Below are 19,377 nucleotides of genomic sequence, written 5' to 3' on the forward strand. Positions count from 1 at the left end.
TGCGCCACAGCTTACAACATGCATTGAACATGATGGTGATTATGTGGAAAAATAGCAACAGTTGTATCAACAATAACCTTTTTTTTTTTTTCAACTACAGTTTTTCTAAAAATTACAAATCTCTAGCACTTCGTGAATATTCCATAGCCTGCAGCCTATGCAAAATTCCTCAATATGTTGATGTAAGAAACAAAGCTGAGTGATTTGAAAATGAGATGATAAACAAACGGACTGAGAGATGAACCACTTTCTCTGACACTAGTTAAGTTCAAGTTCAGGTAACTCCAAAAAATTAGACACTCATAAAGAAAGAACGTTGCTCGGTACAAAACATCATTTAATTGGATAGATAAAAAAATCTACTCACCAAGCAGCGGCAGAACACACACACAAGACTATTGTGATTGGCAAGCTTTCGGAGCCAGTGACTCCTTCTTCAGGCAGAAGGGTTGAAAATATGATAGGATGGCAGTTATTGCAGAACTGTATTGGTAAGGGGAAACAGAAATTGGGTGTGGCCATCAGAACAAAAGTTAGAGTGAACTGCTTTACTGAGCTTCAATATTTTTGAAAATCGGTTCATATTATACCTTTCCCAGAAATTGCTGTATCTTGACATTATATTTTTGGCAAATTTTTAAGTAGAAATTAGTCACATTGCAAGGACATTCCTTACATATAAGGAAACATCTATGCCGTGGTTTTTTTAAATCACAAAACTACTATAATGAAGAGGGATATATATTTTTCATTATTGGCAAGGGAGAATTAACAGTCAGAATTTTGCAGGAGGAAGTAATATTTCAATGTTGATCAGAGCGAACAGACTTTCATTGTTGTGACAGTGTGTTTGTGACAGGAGAAGTAACAGTTTATCATTTGCAGAAGAGCAATCAGCCACTTACAGTTGATTTTATATTTTTCTGTTCTCACTTAAAAATCCTGATTTGCCATATTTCCTCCAAGTTATTTCTCTTTCTTGTATAAGTGGGAACATTTATTTCCAAATGCTAATGGCTATCTGTAGAGGTCGGTGTGGCTGACTGCTCTGCGAATGAAAGCCTGTGATGATGCTGATACCTGCAGATGTATTTGAAGATATCTTTAATAATAATTTCTTTGTGATTGAAGATTGAAGGACAGTCTCATACTTGATTTGCATACAACAGAAAGTAATAATTACTGTTTATGTCACTATTATTACGTAACGGATGCCACTATGTTAGTTTCAGTGTGCAGTGATGTGCAGAGTATAGATGCTTTGTTGCCCCCTGCAAGAGCTAAAGGGGGCAACAAGCCCTCCTTCATGGTTTTCCACATAACTACGCACACCCCCTATTTCCTTTGTACCAGCAGCTGTCTTGCTTCTGAGTGTTTACTGTTTCATTTGCTGTAAAAGATGCCATTTACACAATTACTGTGTGAACTGCCTCAAATTTAGCTGAAGATTCTTCTTGGATACTCCATCATCTGGACTCTGCTTAATGTTCTGGCTTCTGTTTGCATATCACTTACATCATAAATCATGTTCTACAATATTAGGGAAAGGATGCATCGCTACTATTAGGGAAATGATAGATCACCTTAAAGATGACACACTGAATTGCAGGCAAGCACAACGAAAAGACTATCACACATTTATCTTTCGACCTAAGCCTTCTTCAGAAAAGAAAACACACACTTTCACACATACTAACTCACTTCATGCACACATGGCAGCCATCTCTGGCAGCTCAGACCTCAATGCGTCCTGTAACCTCCCATCCTACATTCAAGACTCTGCTCACTTCCTTCACAACCTTTCCACAGTTCATGTTCTGTTACCAACAGACTTCTTCTTGTACGCCAAACGTCAACATGCTCCTGGCTTTGTGGCCATGGAACAGTACCTTTGCCAATGTCGTCCTGATACCAAACCCACCGCCTCTTTCCTTTCGTTGGAAGTCCCCTGCAGAGATGCTGAGCCTTGCTGCCTCTATAGCTATCTATGATAGTGAAGGTGTTCATGGTGCAGGTTTTATGCACAAATTGACCTCTTGATTTTGGGATTCATGTTGGGAGGCCAAATCATTCAGTCGAATTGTCCAGAATGTTCTTCAAACCATTCAGGAACAATTGTGGCCCTATGACATGTTGGATAAGAATTCCATCATTGTTTAGGAACATGAAATCTAAGAATGGCTGCAAATGTCTGCAAGGAGCCGAACATAACCAGGACCCAGTCCATTCTATGTAAACATAGCCCACACCATGATGGAGCCACCACCAGCTCAGTGTCTTCTTGACAACTTGAATCCATGGCAAAGTGGGGTCTTCACCAAACTCAATACCTACCATCAGCTCTTACCAACTGAAATCAGGATCCATCTGACCAGGCCATGGTTTCCCCCTCATCTGGGGCCCAACTGATATGGTGAGAAGACCAAAAGAGGCACTGCAGGCAATGTGATGCTGTTAGCAGAGGCACTCGCATCAGTCATTGGCTGCCATAGTCCATTATTGCCAAATTTAGCCGCACTGCCCTAACAGATACGTTCATCATATTTCTGACATTGATTTCTGCGGTTATTTCATGTAGTGTCCCTTGTCTGTTGGCACTGAATTCCCTAATCATTTTTGAAATGGAATGTCCCATGCATCTGGCTCCAAGTATCATTCGACGTTCATTGTCTGTTAATTCCTGTCATGTGGCCATAATCATGTCGGAAACCTTTTCACATGAATCACCCGAGTACACTCACCCATATGTACAACCAAAAATTTGGAGCGTTCTCCCCTGTTCGCTGACTCCTGTTCATGTGCCGTGTCAGTTGTTGGTAGGACTCTTTGTTGTACAGAGCTGAATGTAAGGTGTTTTCTCAAAATTTAGAGCACATCGATTTTCAGAGAACCACTTAATAATTAGTTGAAAAACATCATTGACCATCTCTTCAGCCACTTTCTCATTAATGGGTTTTATTATAACACTAATATTATCTACGAAAATGACAAATTTTACGTGATGAATGTTAAGTGGAATGTCATTCAAATATATCAGTCATCCCTCCTACGAGTTGTCAGGCACATTTTCTCTGATGATTCAGCTGATATTTGCAGTGTCGTATTTGCAATGTGTAGCTGGAGGCAGACCGGACAAATACTGCTCATCACATCTTTCATGCCATGCCCATTGTCAAAAAGCCTATGTTCATTCCCCATTAGAAACAAGAATGATTTTTAAAGTAGGATTTTGTGTGTCCCTCTGATAGAGTGATCCCAAATTAGTTTAGTGCAGTATTTGTTTTATCGATATGTATAAAGTTGGATAGTAAAACATGAAGATAACAGTACTCCACAATGACTAAGCTGTGCCTCTGCTTGACGGTAGCAATCATCTTGGACCAGGAAAGTGCTGTTACTATTGTACTGCTCGTTATTCTTCTTGTTTTATGGTCCCTGTTAATACATATCGATAAAACAAGTGCAGAGTTAGACTTTTTTGAGACTTGTGTATGAAATGTGTATGTTACGTTCTGCTTTAAAATAATTTTGTTTGTAAAATGAAACAAATCAATGTTTTCCATTGACAGTGGGCTTTGGATGAAAGATGCGCTGAGCGTATTCGTTTGGGGTGACTGAAATACACATTGAAAAAACAAAATTCTAAATGTCTGTGTCAGCACTAGAGGAAATCTTCCTAGTTCATTTTGTAATCTTGTTTCTTCAGCACCTTCTTTGTGTCTTCTTGCTGAGTGTGTTTGTCTTTTAAGTTTGCTGTCAGTCTGTTCAATCTCTTCCACTGTGAAGCTAAACATGTCACTTGAGCTTCGTATGTTTCATTTCTTCACTATAATTCTTTTTTCCTTCTGTTCAGTTCGCCACTGGCAAAATCAGCATCCTATTAAATATTAATATTACTTCACACACACAAATTCCACTTAATACACTGTTCTCTACCTTAAGCAAGTGACATTAGTTAATTCTATCACGTATTAACAATATTATGAAAAGGATAGTTGCTACTCACCATATAGTGGAGATGCTAAGTCACAGATAGGCACATCAATGCAACTCACACACACATGACCACAGTCTCGGGCAGCTGAAGCCAGATTACGAGCAGCAGCACATGATGGGAGAAGCAGCTGGGTAGGAGTAAGGAGAAGGTTGGGGTGGGGAGGGAGAAGGATAGCAGGGTAGAGGTGGGGGATGATAAAGTGCTGCTAGTGGGAGTGTGCAGGGAAGCGGTGAAGGGAGTGTAGGGCACCTAGGTGCAACTGGGAGGTTGGGTGGAGGGCAAGGGGGAAAGAAGTGAGGGTAGCAGAAAAGAAGTAATAAGACTGGATGCATTGGTGGAATAGAGGGCTTGTGTAGTGCTGGAATGGGAACATGGAAGGGTCCTGATGGGTAAGGACAATGACTAACGAAGGTTGAGACCAAGATGATTACGGTAACGTGGGATATACTGTAGGGAGAGTTCCCACTTGCACCGTTCAGAAAAGCTGGTGTTGGTGGGGAGGATCCAGATGGCACAAGCTGTGAAGCAGTCACTGAAATGAAGAACGTCATGTTGGATGGCGTGCCCATCAACAGGGTGGTTCATTTGTTTCTTGGCCACAGTTTGTCGGTGGCAATTCATGTGGACAGATAGCTTGTTGGTTGTCATGCCCATGTAGGAAGCAGAGCAGTGGTTGCAGCTTAGCTTGTAGATCACATGACTGGTTTCACAGGTAGCCCTGCCTCTGATGGGATAGGTGGTGGTGATGAGTCGACTGGAGTAGGTGGTGGTGGGAGGATGTATGAGATAGGTCTATTACAAGGTTATGAGCCATGAGGCAAGGGGTTGGTAGGGATGGATGAGGATATTGTATAGATTTGGTGGGCGGCGGAATACCACTGTGGGAGGGGTGGGAAGGAGAGTGGGTAGGACATTTTTCATTTCAGGGCACGACAAAGAGGTAGTCGAAACTCTGGCGGAGAGTCAAAACTCTGGGTGGTACTGAGTCGCAAGGGATATGCTCTTCTGTGGCCAGACTGTCTGACTTTGGAGGTGGTGGGTGACTGGAAAGATAAGGCATGAGAGATCTATTTTTGTGCAAGGTTGGGAGTGTAATTAGGGTCGGCAGATTCCTCACTGAGACCGTCAGTATATTTTGAGTTTGCACCTACTAATTTCATGTAATCCTGTCACATCTGTCATTCCCCTTCTTCACACTTATCCATCCACAGATCTGCAGCCTACATTAAGCGTTCTTTTTATTTATATTTTTTCTTTGATCTCTTTGTGATTTCACGCAAATTTTAGTTGGTGTTTCACCTTTCACTGTCTATGTGCTCCCTCAGATTTCATCTTGTTTCCCCATATTTCATCTGTTTCACACTTTTCATGATTTTTCGCTTGTATTTGGGTGTATTTTTGCAAATTTTTCAGATGTAATTCTGTTACTTAAGTATTTTTTAGCGTTTTTTCCACCACCATGGATCCTTGCTCGTGCCATATATGTCAACACAGAAAAGTTTCCTTATCCCTAGCCAGAACCCAGTCCCACACAGTGTTTCTGCATTGCTGCTTGGCTCATGGTATCTGCCCATATGGCTTGGCATCAAATGACCAATCTCTGGCTACCACTCTTCCTTCCACAATGACCTCCATCTGTTGAGATTCTGCCAATCCATAGCCCTCACCGACATAGTTCTGCAAAACCATATCAGTCAAGCCCACACCTCCTTGCAATACCTTCTCTCCATCTGTGAAGTTCCCATGCTATGCAATCCCAAATTCCTGAATCCCACAACACACAGTGAATCTCTTGCCCTCTAGGAATTAGAGCAACATGCACAATGCCACCTCAAAAAACTCTCCACCCTGCTCACTTCCTTCTTCCACCTTGGGCTACCACATCTACAATAACCTCGAAATCTCCTCCATGCCCCTCATAGCTGACAAACCCTATCTCACAAACCTACTAAATTTATCCCACTCTCCAAAACTCACTCCCACCATCACACAGAATCCAGAACCCAGAGAGACCTGAAACACAGTCATGAACCTTTCCTCCAAAAACCTTGGCCCCACAGAAATATCAGCCCTCTCCAAAAGCCTCACCTTTTGCCTCACTCCCAGATTCAATCATGTAGGACTTGTTAAAGATCTTTCCTTCTCCCAGTCCCTCCAGTGGAAAAACTTTTTTGCCACTGACCCCACCGATCAGACACAACCAAAGACCAATGTTGAACCCTGCCTGGCTCAGTTTACTCCTCCATCCAACTGTGAACCACCCCCCACTGCCCCCAAATCACCCACTGTTAACTTTCCAGAATTTCTTAACCTCGAACCTTGCCTCACTTCATGCAAATTAATCTAACGTCTGCAGTAAGAACAACTATCCACCACCTAAAAATTGATCCCGACTTTATGATCTTACCTGCTGACAAAGGCTCCAATGCTGTTGTTTTGAATCTCAAGGATTACCTCGCAGAAGGACTTCACTAGCCATCAGATACATCCAACTACATACCCTGCCACAATGACCTCGATCCAGGAATCCAGTAGGATCTCCAGTTCTCCTCAGATCCTTAGGCCCATCCCAGAACCTCTTCCTGGAGTCCATCTCTCTCCTCACCACCACCTCTCCTTCTGCTGCTACCTTCTACATGCTTCCTGAAGTCCATAAACCCAACCACCCATTGTGGCCGGTTACTGTGCCTCCACTGAGAGAATCTCTGCTCTCATAGACCAACACCTACAGCCTATTACCTGCAATCTACCCTTGTGTATAAAAGATACCAACCATTTCCTCCACTGACTCACGACAGTTCCTTCACCACACGGTGCCTGCTCATCACTATTGATGCCACCTCCCTTTACACTAACATGCGTAATGCCCATTACCTTACCGCTATTGAACACTACCTTTCCCATTGCCTGACAGATTCCAAACCAACAACTTCATTCCTAGTCACCTTGACCAACTAATCCTCACCCACAATTACTTCTCCTTTGAAGGCATTACCTACAAACAAATTCAGAGTACGTCTACAGGCACCAGCATGGCACCATCCTATGCTAACCTGTTCATGGACCTTCTAGAGGAATCCTTCCTAAACACCCAGAATCCTAAGCCCTTCTCCTGGTTCAGATTCATTGATGATGTCTTTGTGATTTGGATCGAGGGTGAGGACACCCTGTCCATATTCCTCCAGAATCTCAACACCTTCCCCCATTCACTTCACGTGGTCCTACTCAACACAAAAAACCATCTTTCTTAATGTTGACCTCCACCTCAAAGATGGCTGCATCAGTACCTCTGTCCATATCAAACCTACCAAACACCAGCAGTACCTCCACGTTGACAACTGCCACCCATCCCATGCCAAGAAGTCCCTTCCATACAACCTAGCCACCCGTGGCTGTCACATCTGCAGTGACAAGTGTTCACTCTCAAAATATACCAACGGCCTCTCTGAGGACTTTGCAGACCGTAATTGCCCTCCCGACCTTTTGCAAAAACAGATCTCCCATGCCTTATCTTTCCAATCACACACAACTCCCCGCAAGTCCCGCTGTCCATCCACAGGGGATTGTATCCCTCATGTCTCAGTACCACCCAGGATTGGAGCACCTGAGTTAAAGTCTCCACCAGGGTGTTGACTAACTTTGGTTGTGCCCTGAAATGAGAAATGTCCTACCTACTATCCTTCCCACTCCTTCCCCAGTGATAGTCCACTGCCCACCGAATGTACACAGTATCCTTGTCCATCTCTGCACAACCCCTACTCCCAAAACCCCTTGCCTCATGGCTTATATCCCTGTAATGGACCTAGGTGCAAGACCTGTCCCATGCATCCTCCCACCACCATATTCTCCATTCCAGTCACAAACATCACCTATTTCATCAAAGACAGGGCTATCTGTGAAACCAGTCATTTGATATATAAGCTTAGCTGCATCCACTGTTCTGCATTCTATATGGGTGTGACAACCAACAAGCTGTCTGTCCGCATTGACGGCAACCAAAGAACTGTGGCCAAGAAACAATTGGACCATCCTGTTGCTGAGCAGACTTCGCAACATGGCTTTCTTCATTTCAGTGACTGCTTCACAGCCTGTGTCATCTGAATCTCTCCCACCAACACCAGTTTTTTTGAACTGTGCAAGTGGGAACTCTCCCCACAAGTTATTTTACGTTTCTGTAACCCTCATGGCTTCAACCTTCATTAGTCATTGTCCTGACCCATCTATCCCCTTCCCTGTTCCTATTCCAGCACTACACAGCCCTCTATTCCACCAATGCACCCAGTGTTATTACTTCTCTCCCTTTCCTCTATCGCCCCAGCTTCTCTCCCCTGCCCTCTGTCTGACCTCCCGACTGCACCTGGCTGTCCTACTCTCCCTTCACCTCTTCCCTGCACGCTCCCTCTATCTGCGCTTCACAGTTCCCCACCTCTACCCTGCTATCTTCCCCCTCCCCACCCCAGCATCCTCCTTACCCCACCTGATTACCTCTCACACCATGTGCTGCTGCTTGTAGTCTGGCTTCAGCTGCTAAAGACAGTGGTCATCTGTGTGCGAGTCGCACTTTGTGTGTGTATGTCCGTCAGAGCCTGTGTGCGAGTTGCACTTTTTGTGTGTGTGTGTGTGTGTGTGTGTGTGTGTGTGTGTGTGTGTGTTGTCTACTTTCAACAAAGGTGTTGTTGGCCAAAAGCTTATTTTGTGACAGTCTTCTTGTTGTGCCTATCTGCGACTCAGCATCTCTGCTATATGGTGAGTAGCACACCTATCCTTTTCATTATCTTGTTACATTCCATTCTGGATTTTCCATTATTTCCGTGTTACTTTGATCCACTGTACTTCATTTCTGAAAGTATGCTGATCCATGCATCTTGCCATATACTCTGATGAGGTGTAAACTATTAACAGGATAAGGGCACATTCGAGGACATTCTCAAACATTCTGGGATAGAACTGTTACATCAACTCCCATACATAGTCCATTGGTGCACTGCCCTCTTTTGTCACCCAAATTTTCGAACCCACCTCTTGCAGCTCCAGACTGAAACTTGCATTGTGGATAAGGGCTCTGGGGCTGCCATACAGTTTAACTCTCATTGGGCTGCAGGGGTGGGTTGCGTAGTTATAGTGGCATGCATGCACAAGCAGTGCTCACTTTGAAACTTCAAGGCGGTTTAAAACTGTGTGCCTGACTGAGTCTCAAACTGGGAGCATTTGCCTTTCGCCAACTGAGCATTACTCACGACCTGCCCCCATAGCTTTACTTCTGCCACTTGCCTGGTAAAGGTGAAGGTCCTGAGTTTGAGTCTGTCTGACTGACAGTACATGTATTCAGTTGAAAAAGACGTACCATGTCTTCTACAAACGGCTTTAACACTTGTCGTATAGATTTTGTACAGTTCACAGAACAGGTTTGAATAACCCACCATGAACGTCAATGCACTTTTGAGCTCTAGGGATAACATGTTGTGCTGCTTGTTCAAATGCCTGTGATTGGTTCCTAATCAATCCAGCAGCGTTCATGATGCGACGAAGCAGTTCATCTCATGTATTTGCCTTCACTTCGTGCGCCTCTGATTTCATCCAACTCCATAAACAGAAATCTAAAGGTGTAAGGTCAGGTGATATTGGAGGCCAGTTAATACACTACACAGCTAATCAATCCATCACCAGTACGCTGCACAATGCGGCTTACACGGCACAACTCCGTAAACAACTTGTGATTGTACTATGTATGTCACACACCATAATACGTTATAGGTTGCATAGCATAAACATGGCATGTACCTGTGCATTGTTTGCAAGAAAATCATGTTACGGTCCAGTTGCATTGCGTATACGTTCATGTTGTGCACATCAATTTTGCAGAATTAAAGTTCCTTTCAATACCCATACCTCCCTAATGAAGCATTGCAGACCTATGTTCATATAACATTTTTCGTTCAGAATTGCTTATACTATCACTGTTTAAAATATTGACCTTTCCTCCCCAAATGCCCTGTATATATCAGTGTGTGTGTGTGTGTGTGTGTGTGTGTGTGTGTGTGTGTGTGTGTGGATGAAATTGAAAAGTGTCTTTGTAATTTTAGGGGACTCACATATCTGCAATTATTAAATATACATAGTTTCATCTTACTCCTTTGCATTAAGTTTTATAATATAACACATATTCTTCCAGGCAAAACAAAGATTCTTGACAAATTACGACGTACAAATGTGCAAGATGGAGAAGCTGGAGGAATTACTCAGCAAATAGGTGCAACAAATGTCCCTATTGATGCAATTAAGGAACAGACCAAACATGTTAAAGGGGTATGTTTGATGTATATTGCAAATATTCTTGAAATTTATCACATCTGCCTCTATTTGTCCATGTGTATAATGGAACTAAAAATTTCAGTTCTCTGAGACTGAATTGAAGATACCAGGTCTGCTCATCATTGATACACCAGGACACGAGTCTTTCAGCAATTTACGAAGTCGTGGTTCCTCACTGTGTGATATAGCTATTCTAGTTGTTGATATCATGCATGGGCTTGAACCACAGACAATTGAATCAATCAATTTGCTGAAAAACAAGAAGACACCGTTCATTGTAGCACTAAACAAAATTGACAGGTTAGTGATAATGTTAACTGGGTGAACTTTTTTGTAAGATTCTAGACTTATTATAAAAAAAAAAGTTATGTTGCGTTTGGTATTCAAGTGGAATTCAATAGAAAACTGTCACAGTTAGCAAAGAACGATTCTGTGGTACATTTGATATAGACAAGTTTTATATAGAAACACATTAAATTAATAGGAAGTGAATGTGGATTTTATTATTAGTGTTATTGCTTGTGTGTGTTGACATATGTTCCCATCATATTTCTACTTCAGAATGCTCTATAATACTGTGTATTTCTGTATGCTCTCACCCACTTCATTGTCCATCTGAGTAGGACTCTTTGTCCTCCTCATTCAGGTAACAAACCAGGCAGACAACTGCTCAACAATAGGGTAAATATATGGCAAGTTAGCTGTTGTCTCTCTCTCTTTACTTGCTCCCTTTCAGCATTTTCCATCTGCTTTTCTCATCAGCTTTTTCACTCAAAGTATCATAACCACAGGGTCAACATAAGTTATGGCAGGTTCCTTTGTGAGCGTCAGTTCATCGCATTTGATTTGTCACTGATTTCTTTTCATTGCATGTTCAGAAGATTTTTGCTCACTCAGAAAATTTTTCCTGTTGACAGTTGACCTTGATCTGTAATAAATGTACCTTAACGCACCTTGTAAAATACATTCCATAACTGCCCAGAAGTGATTGAAACTAAAGTACTTGTAGTAAAATATTTCAGCAACATGTTCTTAAATGTTTGCCCCTTCTGCTTTCAAAACTTGGGCTGACATTCATTCATTGTTCAAAATAGCCCTTGTACCCTGGTGATCTCGGGTTTCCTAGGCTGGGGACTGGCCACTGCCACCAGACCTCTTCTGCTGTAAACTTTGGACACACTTCAGGAACCATCGTTAGGTGCAGTGGTGGAATGTTGTTTGTTTTGGAGAGTGAGGGCTTTTGCTTCATCGCCTGGATCATGAGGAAGGTACACACGTATATAAAAAGGGGGGAGGGGCAGTGTTACATGCTGATGAGGTGAATGGCTGTTGAGGTAAAACAGTCTCTAGTGGGCAACCTCTTGGACACCTGCTGCCTCCCAGTTGTATAATACTTGCTGTTGCACCCAGAGCTCTGCATGGTCAGCTACTTTGTTTCCCTTGCAGCTCATGGGATCTTTATGGGGCAACCTAAATTCCTGTCTACTCCTGACGGGGCAGGTGTACATAGGTCGTACTGTACACCCATTCATCAAAGAGAGCTCCGTTGGTCATTTTGCCTGAGAAGAAGGCATCAGAGGGTATTGCTGAGTCCTTCAAAAATGTTAAACAGCTTCATAATGGAACACTTGTAATTGAAAGAGTCATGTCAAATCAAGTATGTAAGCTTCTGGGATGCAGGGCCTTAGGTGATTATTCTGTTGTGGCTGAGTTGCACAACACACTTAAGATCTATATAGGTGTTGTCATGTGCTCTGATTGGATCAGTGAGCCCTCTCCCTCTCTGATAGTTATTTTACTGTTGAGGATACCGTATTTACTCGAATCTAAGCTGCACTTTTTTTCCGGTTTTTGTAATCCCAAAACCCGCCTGCGGCTTAGAATCGAGTGTAAAGTAAGCGGAAGTTTTGAAAAATGTTGGTAGGTGCCGCCACAACTAACTTCTGCCATCGAATTATGTAGCGCTACACAAGAATGCTTTGCAGGCACAAAGATAAATACTGGTGTCTCCGCCCCAAGTTTCGACCACTGCATTTTCATACATTATCCAACGAAGTAAATACAAATTCCGTATTGTTCATCTTCAAATGTAGCAGCATTTCAACATACTACAAAAATCCGACTGGCAAGACTGTTTGGGATGTTTGTCAATATGGCCAACTCTACGTTCTAAATTTTGACCTACCTGTGACAAGAGATCGTTGCTAATAAGAACTTTTATGAATCGTGAATCACATGCAGTATTCTCTTCACCATAACATTAATACGGATATAAACATTTTCCATGTATTCTTTCGTGTTTGCTGCTATCTCATTTAAATCCTGTCTGCCTAATAAACTACGAAACTAGAGTGAGACAACAGCAAACGCGGAATAATATACATATCATGTCATGTTTATATTCGTATTATTCTTATACCTAATAGTGATACAGTCAGAAATGAAGCATGGCAATTGACAAGATTTTTAAATCTAAGATGATTAATTTCTGTGCTGAATGTAATGTACTACAGAGGTGTCTGCAAAGATTTTAAAACGGAAAAATTTTTTCGCTAAACTCTCGTTCAGAACATCTATCATAAAGAAAGCAGCAGTGTAAGTAACAACAAATAGCAGTCTCTTGCCATTGTTTCGCTAATGAGATGATTCCTCTTTTTTTTTTTAAAAAAAAAAAAAGGGGGGGGGGGGGGGGGGGGGGGGCGGGCGGCGGTAGCGCGCACAAAAGCAAGCCATGCCGCAAGCAGCGACAGGCAGTAAACCCTCATTATCAGAATGCTACAAACAATGCATGACAGTACAATAATGCATTTTCCGGTAAACACCTATAACAAAGAGAACGGCACTTATCAGATCAAAGGAAAGCAATCAATTCAAAGCAGACGAAGCACGTGAAAAAAGGAATGGTACCCTTATAAATATGGACGGAACACCTGACGCATAGCAATGGCTACATGGTAAAGCTTAACTGCTAAGCTTAAGACTAGAAACAAACTACTGTAGCTGCATCGTCATTCATTCGAACTAAATTGTGTCTCATATTACAGTGGACCAACTTTGTTTCGATTTGGAGGTGCGACCTAAAACTTTTCTCTCCCCTTGAATTTCGAGTCTCAAATATCAGGTGCGGCTTAGATTCGGGAATTTTTTTTTTTTCCTTGATTTCAAGCCTCATTTTCCAGGTGCGGCTTAGATTCTAGTAAATACGGTATTAATATCCACATGGAGGAACCAGAGAGCCAGGCACCATCTAACAACCCCCCTCCTCACTTCCCCTGCCAAGGAGAAGGACAAGTACAACTATGACTAATCAGTGGCTACCACAGGGACATCTGTATTGCAGTGAAACTTAAATGCATACTGATTGCATTTGGAAGAACTACAGGGGAAACCAGTCTGCAAGAAACTCATTTTGAAGTCACAGACACACCTACACAAAGGACTACCACCCCTGTAGGAAGGATGATACGGTCATATAAACAGTGTCAGTGGATGTTATCAGGCCAGTTAAAATCTCAATGTGTTCTTCATATCTTCAACATTATAATCTGTTGGATGCAGATGCACTGACAGAATTCTTCCAGGCACACCCCTGCCCATTCGTCTTCATAGGTCTCCAGTGCACATAGTGTGCTGTTGGGCTGGTCTACCACTTACTCCAGGGGTCAAATTATCAAGTGCCTCGTCCATTCAGAGAATATCTACCTTCTGAATGCTGGTCAGGTGACACATTTTTCCACAACTACAGTGTCATCTTCAGCCATTGACCTTTGTTTTTGCTCCCAAGCTATTGCAGACTCAGTTCAGTGGAAAGTGGCCATATATTTGCATTCCAGTAATCACTTTTTGGTGTGGGTTCATCTACTGACTCGGATGGTGGTGAGCAGGAGACCTTGAAGATGGAAATTGGTTGTGATACAGTCAGCATGCCACCTTCGAACAACAGGTTTGTGCCCAGGAGATGGTGGACCATACCACCTGTGAGATCGTAACAAGTTGCCACACATTCCATTCCCCAGTCTATTAACCAACTCAGATGACATCCCTTGGTGGAGTGATGAATATTGCTCGATAAATGGAGCCAGGCACAAAGCTTTTTTTGGAAATTCAAGCACCATACAGCTACAGAAAATCTTTGTGCCTTGAGATCTGCGAGAGCATAAGCAAGATGAGTGATAAAAGAACAGAAGATGAACACCTGGAAGAAATTCACTACTTCCATTAATTGATCCACTTTCCCCATAAAAGTTCGGTACTGAATAAGGTGGATTTCAGGCAAAGTCAGTACATCTCCCCTTACAAGCTTGTTGAGAAATGCAGTCTTGGTGGACATGCCTAAAGACATATCTTAGGTTTTAGCTGAACATTTTTTTACTGTCATTGTGTCATTCAGACAACCCCTACATACCAGGTGTTCTACAGGACTATTCAGATAAGAAGGCTCCGCCAGCACCCTATGACTTGAAAGGAGACAATATTAATTCCATCGTGAAAATGAGGCAAGGATTGTACCTCCCCTATAAGTTACTGGAGCGTAGTACTTACCTGTTGTATAGGAAAGACTCTTGAGAACATGGCCAACTGTCGCCTTGTCTGGCTCCTCAAATCCTGAGGTCACCTGTGCTACTCCTAATGTGGTTTAGGACGCTACATTTCTGCCCTTGGCAACTTAGTTCTACTGAAGGTAGCAATACAGGATCACTTATTATACCGAAACCATTTGATTGGTGTGGTTTTTGAATTCAAAGAAGCATACGCCTCCACATGGAGGTACAACATCCTTCACTAGCTTCATGAATGTGGACTCCTTGGACATCTGCTACTTCTTATCCAATCCCTTCTCGAGGACTGGTGCTTTTGATCTTTCATTTGTGATACATTGTCTGATTGATATGTTCATGGGACAGTGGCATCTCCTCTGCAGTCAGGAGCCCTCTTAAATGCTCATTGTTTGTGGATGACTTTGCAGTCTTCTACTCTGCCTCCAGTCTTAACAACAACACAGTTGCTACAGCTATCAGAAGATGGGAGACATGGGCCAGTAAAACTTGTTTTAGGTTTTCACCAGAGACTGGGTGCATCAGTTTTAACCAAGCTCACAATGGGGGCAATATTTTACATGTTAAGAACACTGGTTGGTTTTATGGCATTTTATTTGACTCGAAATTAACCTAGCTCCTGCACCTGAAAGACCTATGTTCAAAGGGCTTCAAATCCTTGAATATTTTGTAGTGCCTCAGTGGAAAGGCATGAGGAGCTGACAGGTCATTGTTAGATTAAGGCAGGATGGTGTATGGGTCAGTCTGTATATCCTACCTCAAGATGATAGACACTGTCCACCATTAAGGCATTTGGATATTGACTGGAGCCTTTCGGACCAACTCAGTTCAGAGTCTGTGTGCAGGGGCTGGTGAACCACCATTCTGGATTGGCGGCACCTCCTAGCTCGACAGGCCTTGGAAATCTCAGCTCTGTCACTGTCATTGGCATTTTGTGTGATGGTGTACCACATCTTTGAGCAGCTTTTCAGGAATTGGCACCATGCGACCTAGCCATTTGTGCTATATTTTACTGACTGTTTCAAGAATCTGGATATCTCAGACCTCCGAGTATGCAGCCAGGGATGGAACAGATTCCCGCCTTGCTGTCTTCATTAGCTCAAAGCGATCTTAACCTTGATACATTACAGGAAAACTTGTATTCCAAGGTATGTTTTTACAACTATGTTGTCTTCTGTTCCAAGTATGTACCACCGTGTAGCATTGTCTATATGGATGCATCCCAGAAAGAGAATGCCCTTTGTTGTTCAGCTGTTTTCCCTGACGGGGTATTCAAAGTATGCCTCCTGATCCAATTCACAAACTGTGATGCAGAATTACATGGTATTATGACGGCACAGGAGTGGCTTCGCAAGCATCACAGTGCAAGGTTTCTCATCTGTTCTGACTTGCTCAGTGTGCTACAAGTGGTCCACCAATTGTATCCAGTAGACCAGTTGATTCAACTCATACATGATTCCTTACAGCTGCTCCAATGCCATGGAAAGGAGGTGATCTTTTACTGGGTACCTGGATGCATCGGGATACAGGGAAATGACATGGCTGACAAAGCAGCCAAAGAAGCATGCTGGGATGGTATTGTACATCAATGTGCTGTCTCTTTGCATACTATCATGTCATTACCCAACAAATGCATCGTGCATCAGTGGGAAACTGAATGGTTGGAGGTGGCGGAAACAAACTGCAGTCACTCTAATTGTTCACACAGGCATGGCAGACTTTGTGCCAACCTCACCAAAGGAAAGAAGTGCTGCACACCAGATTGCGCTTAGGACATAATTGTTGAACACACAGTTTGCTCATCTGACAGGAGATCCACTACTCTGTGAACTCGTGGTATGCCACTTTGTTTGGGATATTTTGGCTAATTGTGTCGTATATACTGGCATCAGGTCAGCCCTTGGTTTGGCTGGAGATCTGCCCACCATCTTCACTGACACTGACACAAGTGTTATATGGGTTCTGAAATTTGTGAACTGCTGGACTTTAATTCATTATAAACTACTGTGCATGTGGATGCAGCCATCATCTCACCCCCTCCCTCCAGCCCTCCTCCCCCAATGAGAATGGCATGCTGACGTTTCATCAGAGCAGTGATGACCATGATGTTGAGCACTGCCTTCCAAAATCATTATCATATTTCTTTATAATTACAACTGTGGTGAAATTTTTAGCAATAACCACTGTTTGGATGGGGCCATCATTCCCTGCTAGTTATCAGCTGCACTACCTGTCCATTATAATTTGGAGAAGATCTTGGAAATGGTTTTTGCACCGGGTCCATTTGGAACATTAAATTGTGTCTAAACACTGCACCTTGTTGCTGAAGGACTGTGCTCTAACATATGGTATTCCAGTACCAGAAAAACACACTGTTCAGTGGAATGCACAATTTCAACCTCTTCCTCTGGTACGCTAACCTCCTTTCATGTTTCAGTGGTGGAACTGATCACTCTTAACCACAGTGCATGACTTATAGACACTACTTATTGCAGTTACAGTGCCATTGAACTATTTCAGAACTTCTGTATAACTGCTGTACAAAATTCTTACAGCTCTCACAATAAACATACCGTTTCTTGCCCTTGTCTATTGATATTAGTTTTCGAGATGCTTAATTTTGAAATCAGGCACTCCTTTGCTGGATCCCCTGTATCTTAGCTTTGTTTCTCTAAACTTCTTTTAACATCTACAAAGACTCAGGGGGTGATTTCTTGTATCCATAATCATTATGAAATGTTTCCATGCTCTTTGGTAGCTGACATTTCAAAATATAACGGAGAAGCAAACTCAACTTTGACCAGAGTCTGTGCTCAGTAAATGCCATCAGTTGAGCAACAATTTTCATTATCTTCTCTGCTAGTGGTGCCAAATCAAGAATTAAAAATTCCTGTCTATCTTAATTCTACCACTGTCACACATGAATTGCAGGAACTTCCTACTCTATTGTATTTGTTGTATGGAAATTTCAACTATCACCTATTTTGGCAGTTAGCATCTTTACTTTCATCTTATCTCTCTGCTTATGTTGCCACTTGAGTTTAGCAGGTATCTGTTGTTTAAGACACCGATGTTCGGTAGATGTTACGTTGAAGCTGAAAACACTATTTACACAAATATATTGATATTACTTCAGTGATAATTCAGTTATATGTGTTAAACAGTGGAAGATCCAGGATGGAATATAAATTGCTCCTCACCAAGTAGAGGAAGCATTGAGTCACAGATGGGCATGCTGAAAACCTGAACAAGCAGAGATAAGAGTGAAGGACTTTGCCCAGTAGCTCAATATTTTTAGCATTCTCATAGTTGGGTCTCATTTTCATCAGTACACTAGTCAATGGAGTGGTGTTAAATAAAAAGACTTGTATCAGGCTATCAAACAACAACAAATGGGGTCTCTCAGCCAGTGAAGCCATATGATCATTTCATTTTCCTTTTCTTCCTTTTTCGCCCCCCCCCCCCCCCCTCCCCCCATCTGCAGCTCAATGCCTTTTTGTATTGTGTGACGAAAAGCAATCTATCCTTCCCAATCTCCTGGAACAACTGTGTAACTGAAATCCAAATCATTCCATCACGTAACATATTCTGAAACCACAATATTTCATTTACGTTTGACTGAAAAGTAGTCCATGTAGGGGAGTCTGAAATGAATAAAAATACTGTGATTTTTTTTTTTTTTCAGTTTCTCCCGGCGTATTTGTTGCTCAAACAGTTCACGAGTATACTGCCGCTTCATAGTGTCCATCGGGCACAATATTTTGGTGATCAGACATGTCACCATTGTATGGTGTGCTGACAAACTGAGCTCCTAAGGGCGGACAGCCGATTTAAATCCCCTCCACCCGCAGGCCGCTCTCTTTGCCGTCAGCGCCTGCGTGCCGGCGGTTGCGAAAACGTGGGCGTCGGAATCTGTTGTAGCGTCGATGAGTCATCTTCATTACATTCAGTGTAAATTCAGACCTCTAAATATTGGGACACCGCTATAAGGGAGGCTATCGAAATTTGCACCAGGGAAGATCTTATCAACCGAGATTGCGGCTACAATCTCAGCAAGGCTTGGGACCCGGCATTGAATGTAATTAAGAAGACTCTCAGCAAGAAGTACGAACTGGCGACCAGGGTGGACGTAGCAAGCACATCGACGCTAAGACAGATTCTGATGCCCACATCTTTGCGACCGCCGGCGCGCAGGCGCGGACAGCGAAGAGAGCAGCCTGCGGTGGGAGGGGATTTAAATCGGCTGCCCACCCTTAGGAGCTCAGTTCGTCAGCGCACCTGACGATGGTGACATATCTGATCGCCAAAATATTGTGGCCGTTGAACACTATGAACCAGCAGTGGACTGTTTGAATTTGAGGTAAATCATTGCTCCAGAAAACGCATCAGTTGTTGTTCAGTTCAAAATGTGTATGCTAGGGGCAGAATTGGGAAACTCTTCCTTAAATTGCCATTCTTCACCAATGCCTTCAATACTTCCTTCTAGATGATCATTAAATTTTCGTTTACATG

At 42.7% G+C, this 19,377-nt stretch overlaps 1 protein-coding gene across 2 annotated transcripts in view; it reads left to right on the forward strand.

Moving 5' to 3' along the window:
• The window catches only part of LOC124790017 (eukaryotic translation initiation factor 5B), a 434,617-nt gene that overhangs the window by 130,316 nt on the left and 284,924 nt on the right, over window positions 1–19,377 (forward strand). For both annotated transcript variants that reach the window (XM_047257568.1, XM_047257567.1), the window contains exons 10-11: window positions 10,170–10,303; window positions 10,392–10,609. In XM_047257568.1, coding sequence (XP_047113524.1) covers window positions 10,170–10,303; window positions 10,392–10,609 — 352 coding nt within the window. The remainder of the gene's footprint in view (window positions 1–10,169; window positions 10,304–10,391; window positions 10,610–19,377) is intronic.

Source organism: Schistocerca piceifrons, chromosome 3 (genome assembly GCF_021461385.2).
Source record: "Schistocerca piceifrons isolate TAMUIC-IGC-003096 chromosome 3, iqSchPice1.1, whole genome shotgun sequence".
Classification (NCBI taxonomy): domain Eukaryota; kingdom Metazoa; phylum Arthropoda; class Insecta; order Orthoptera; family Acrididae; genus Schistocerca; species Schistocerca piceifrons.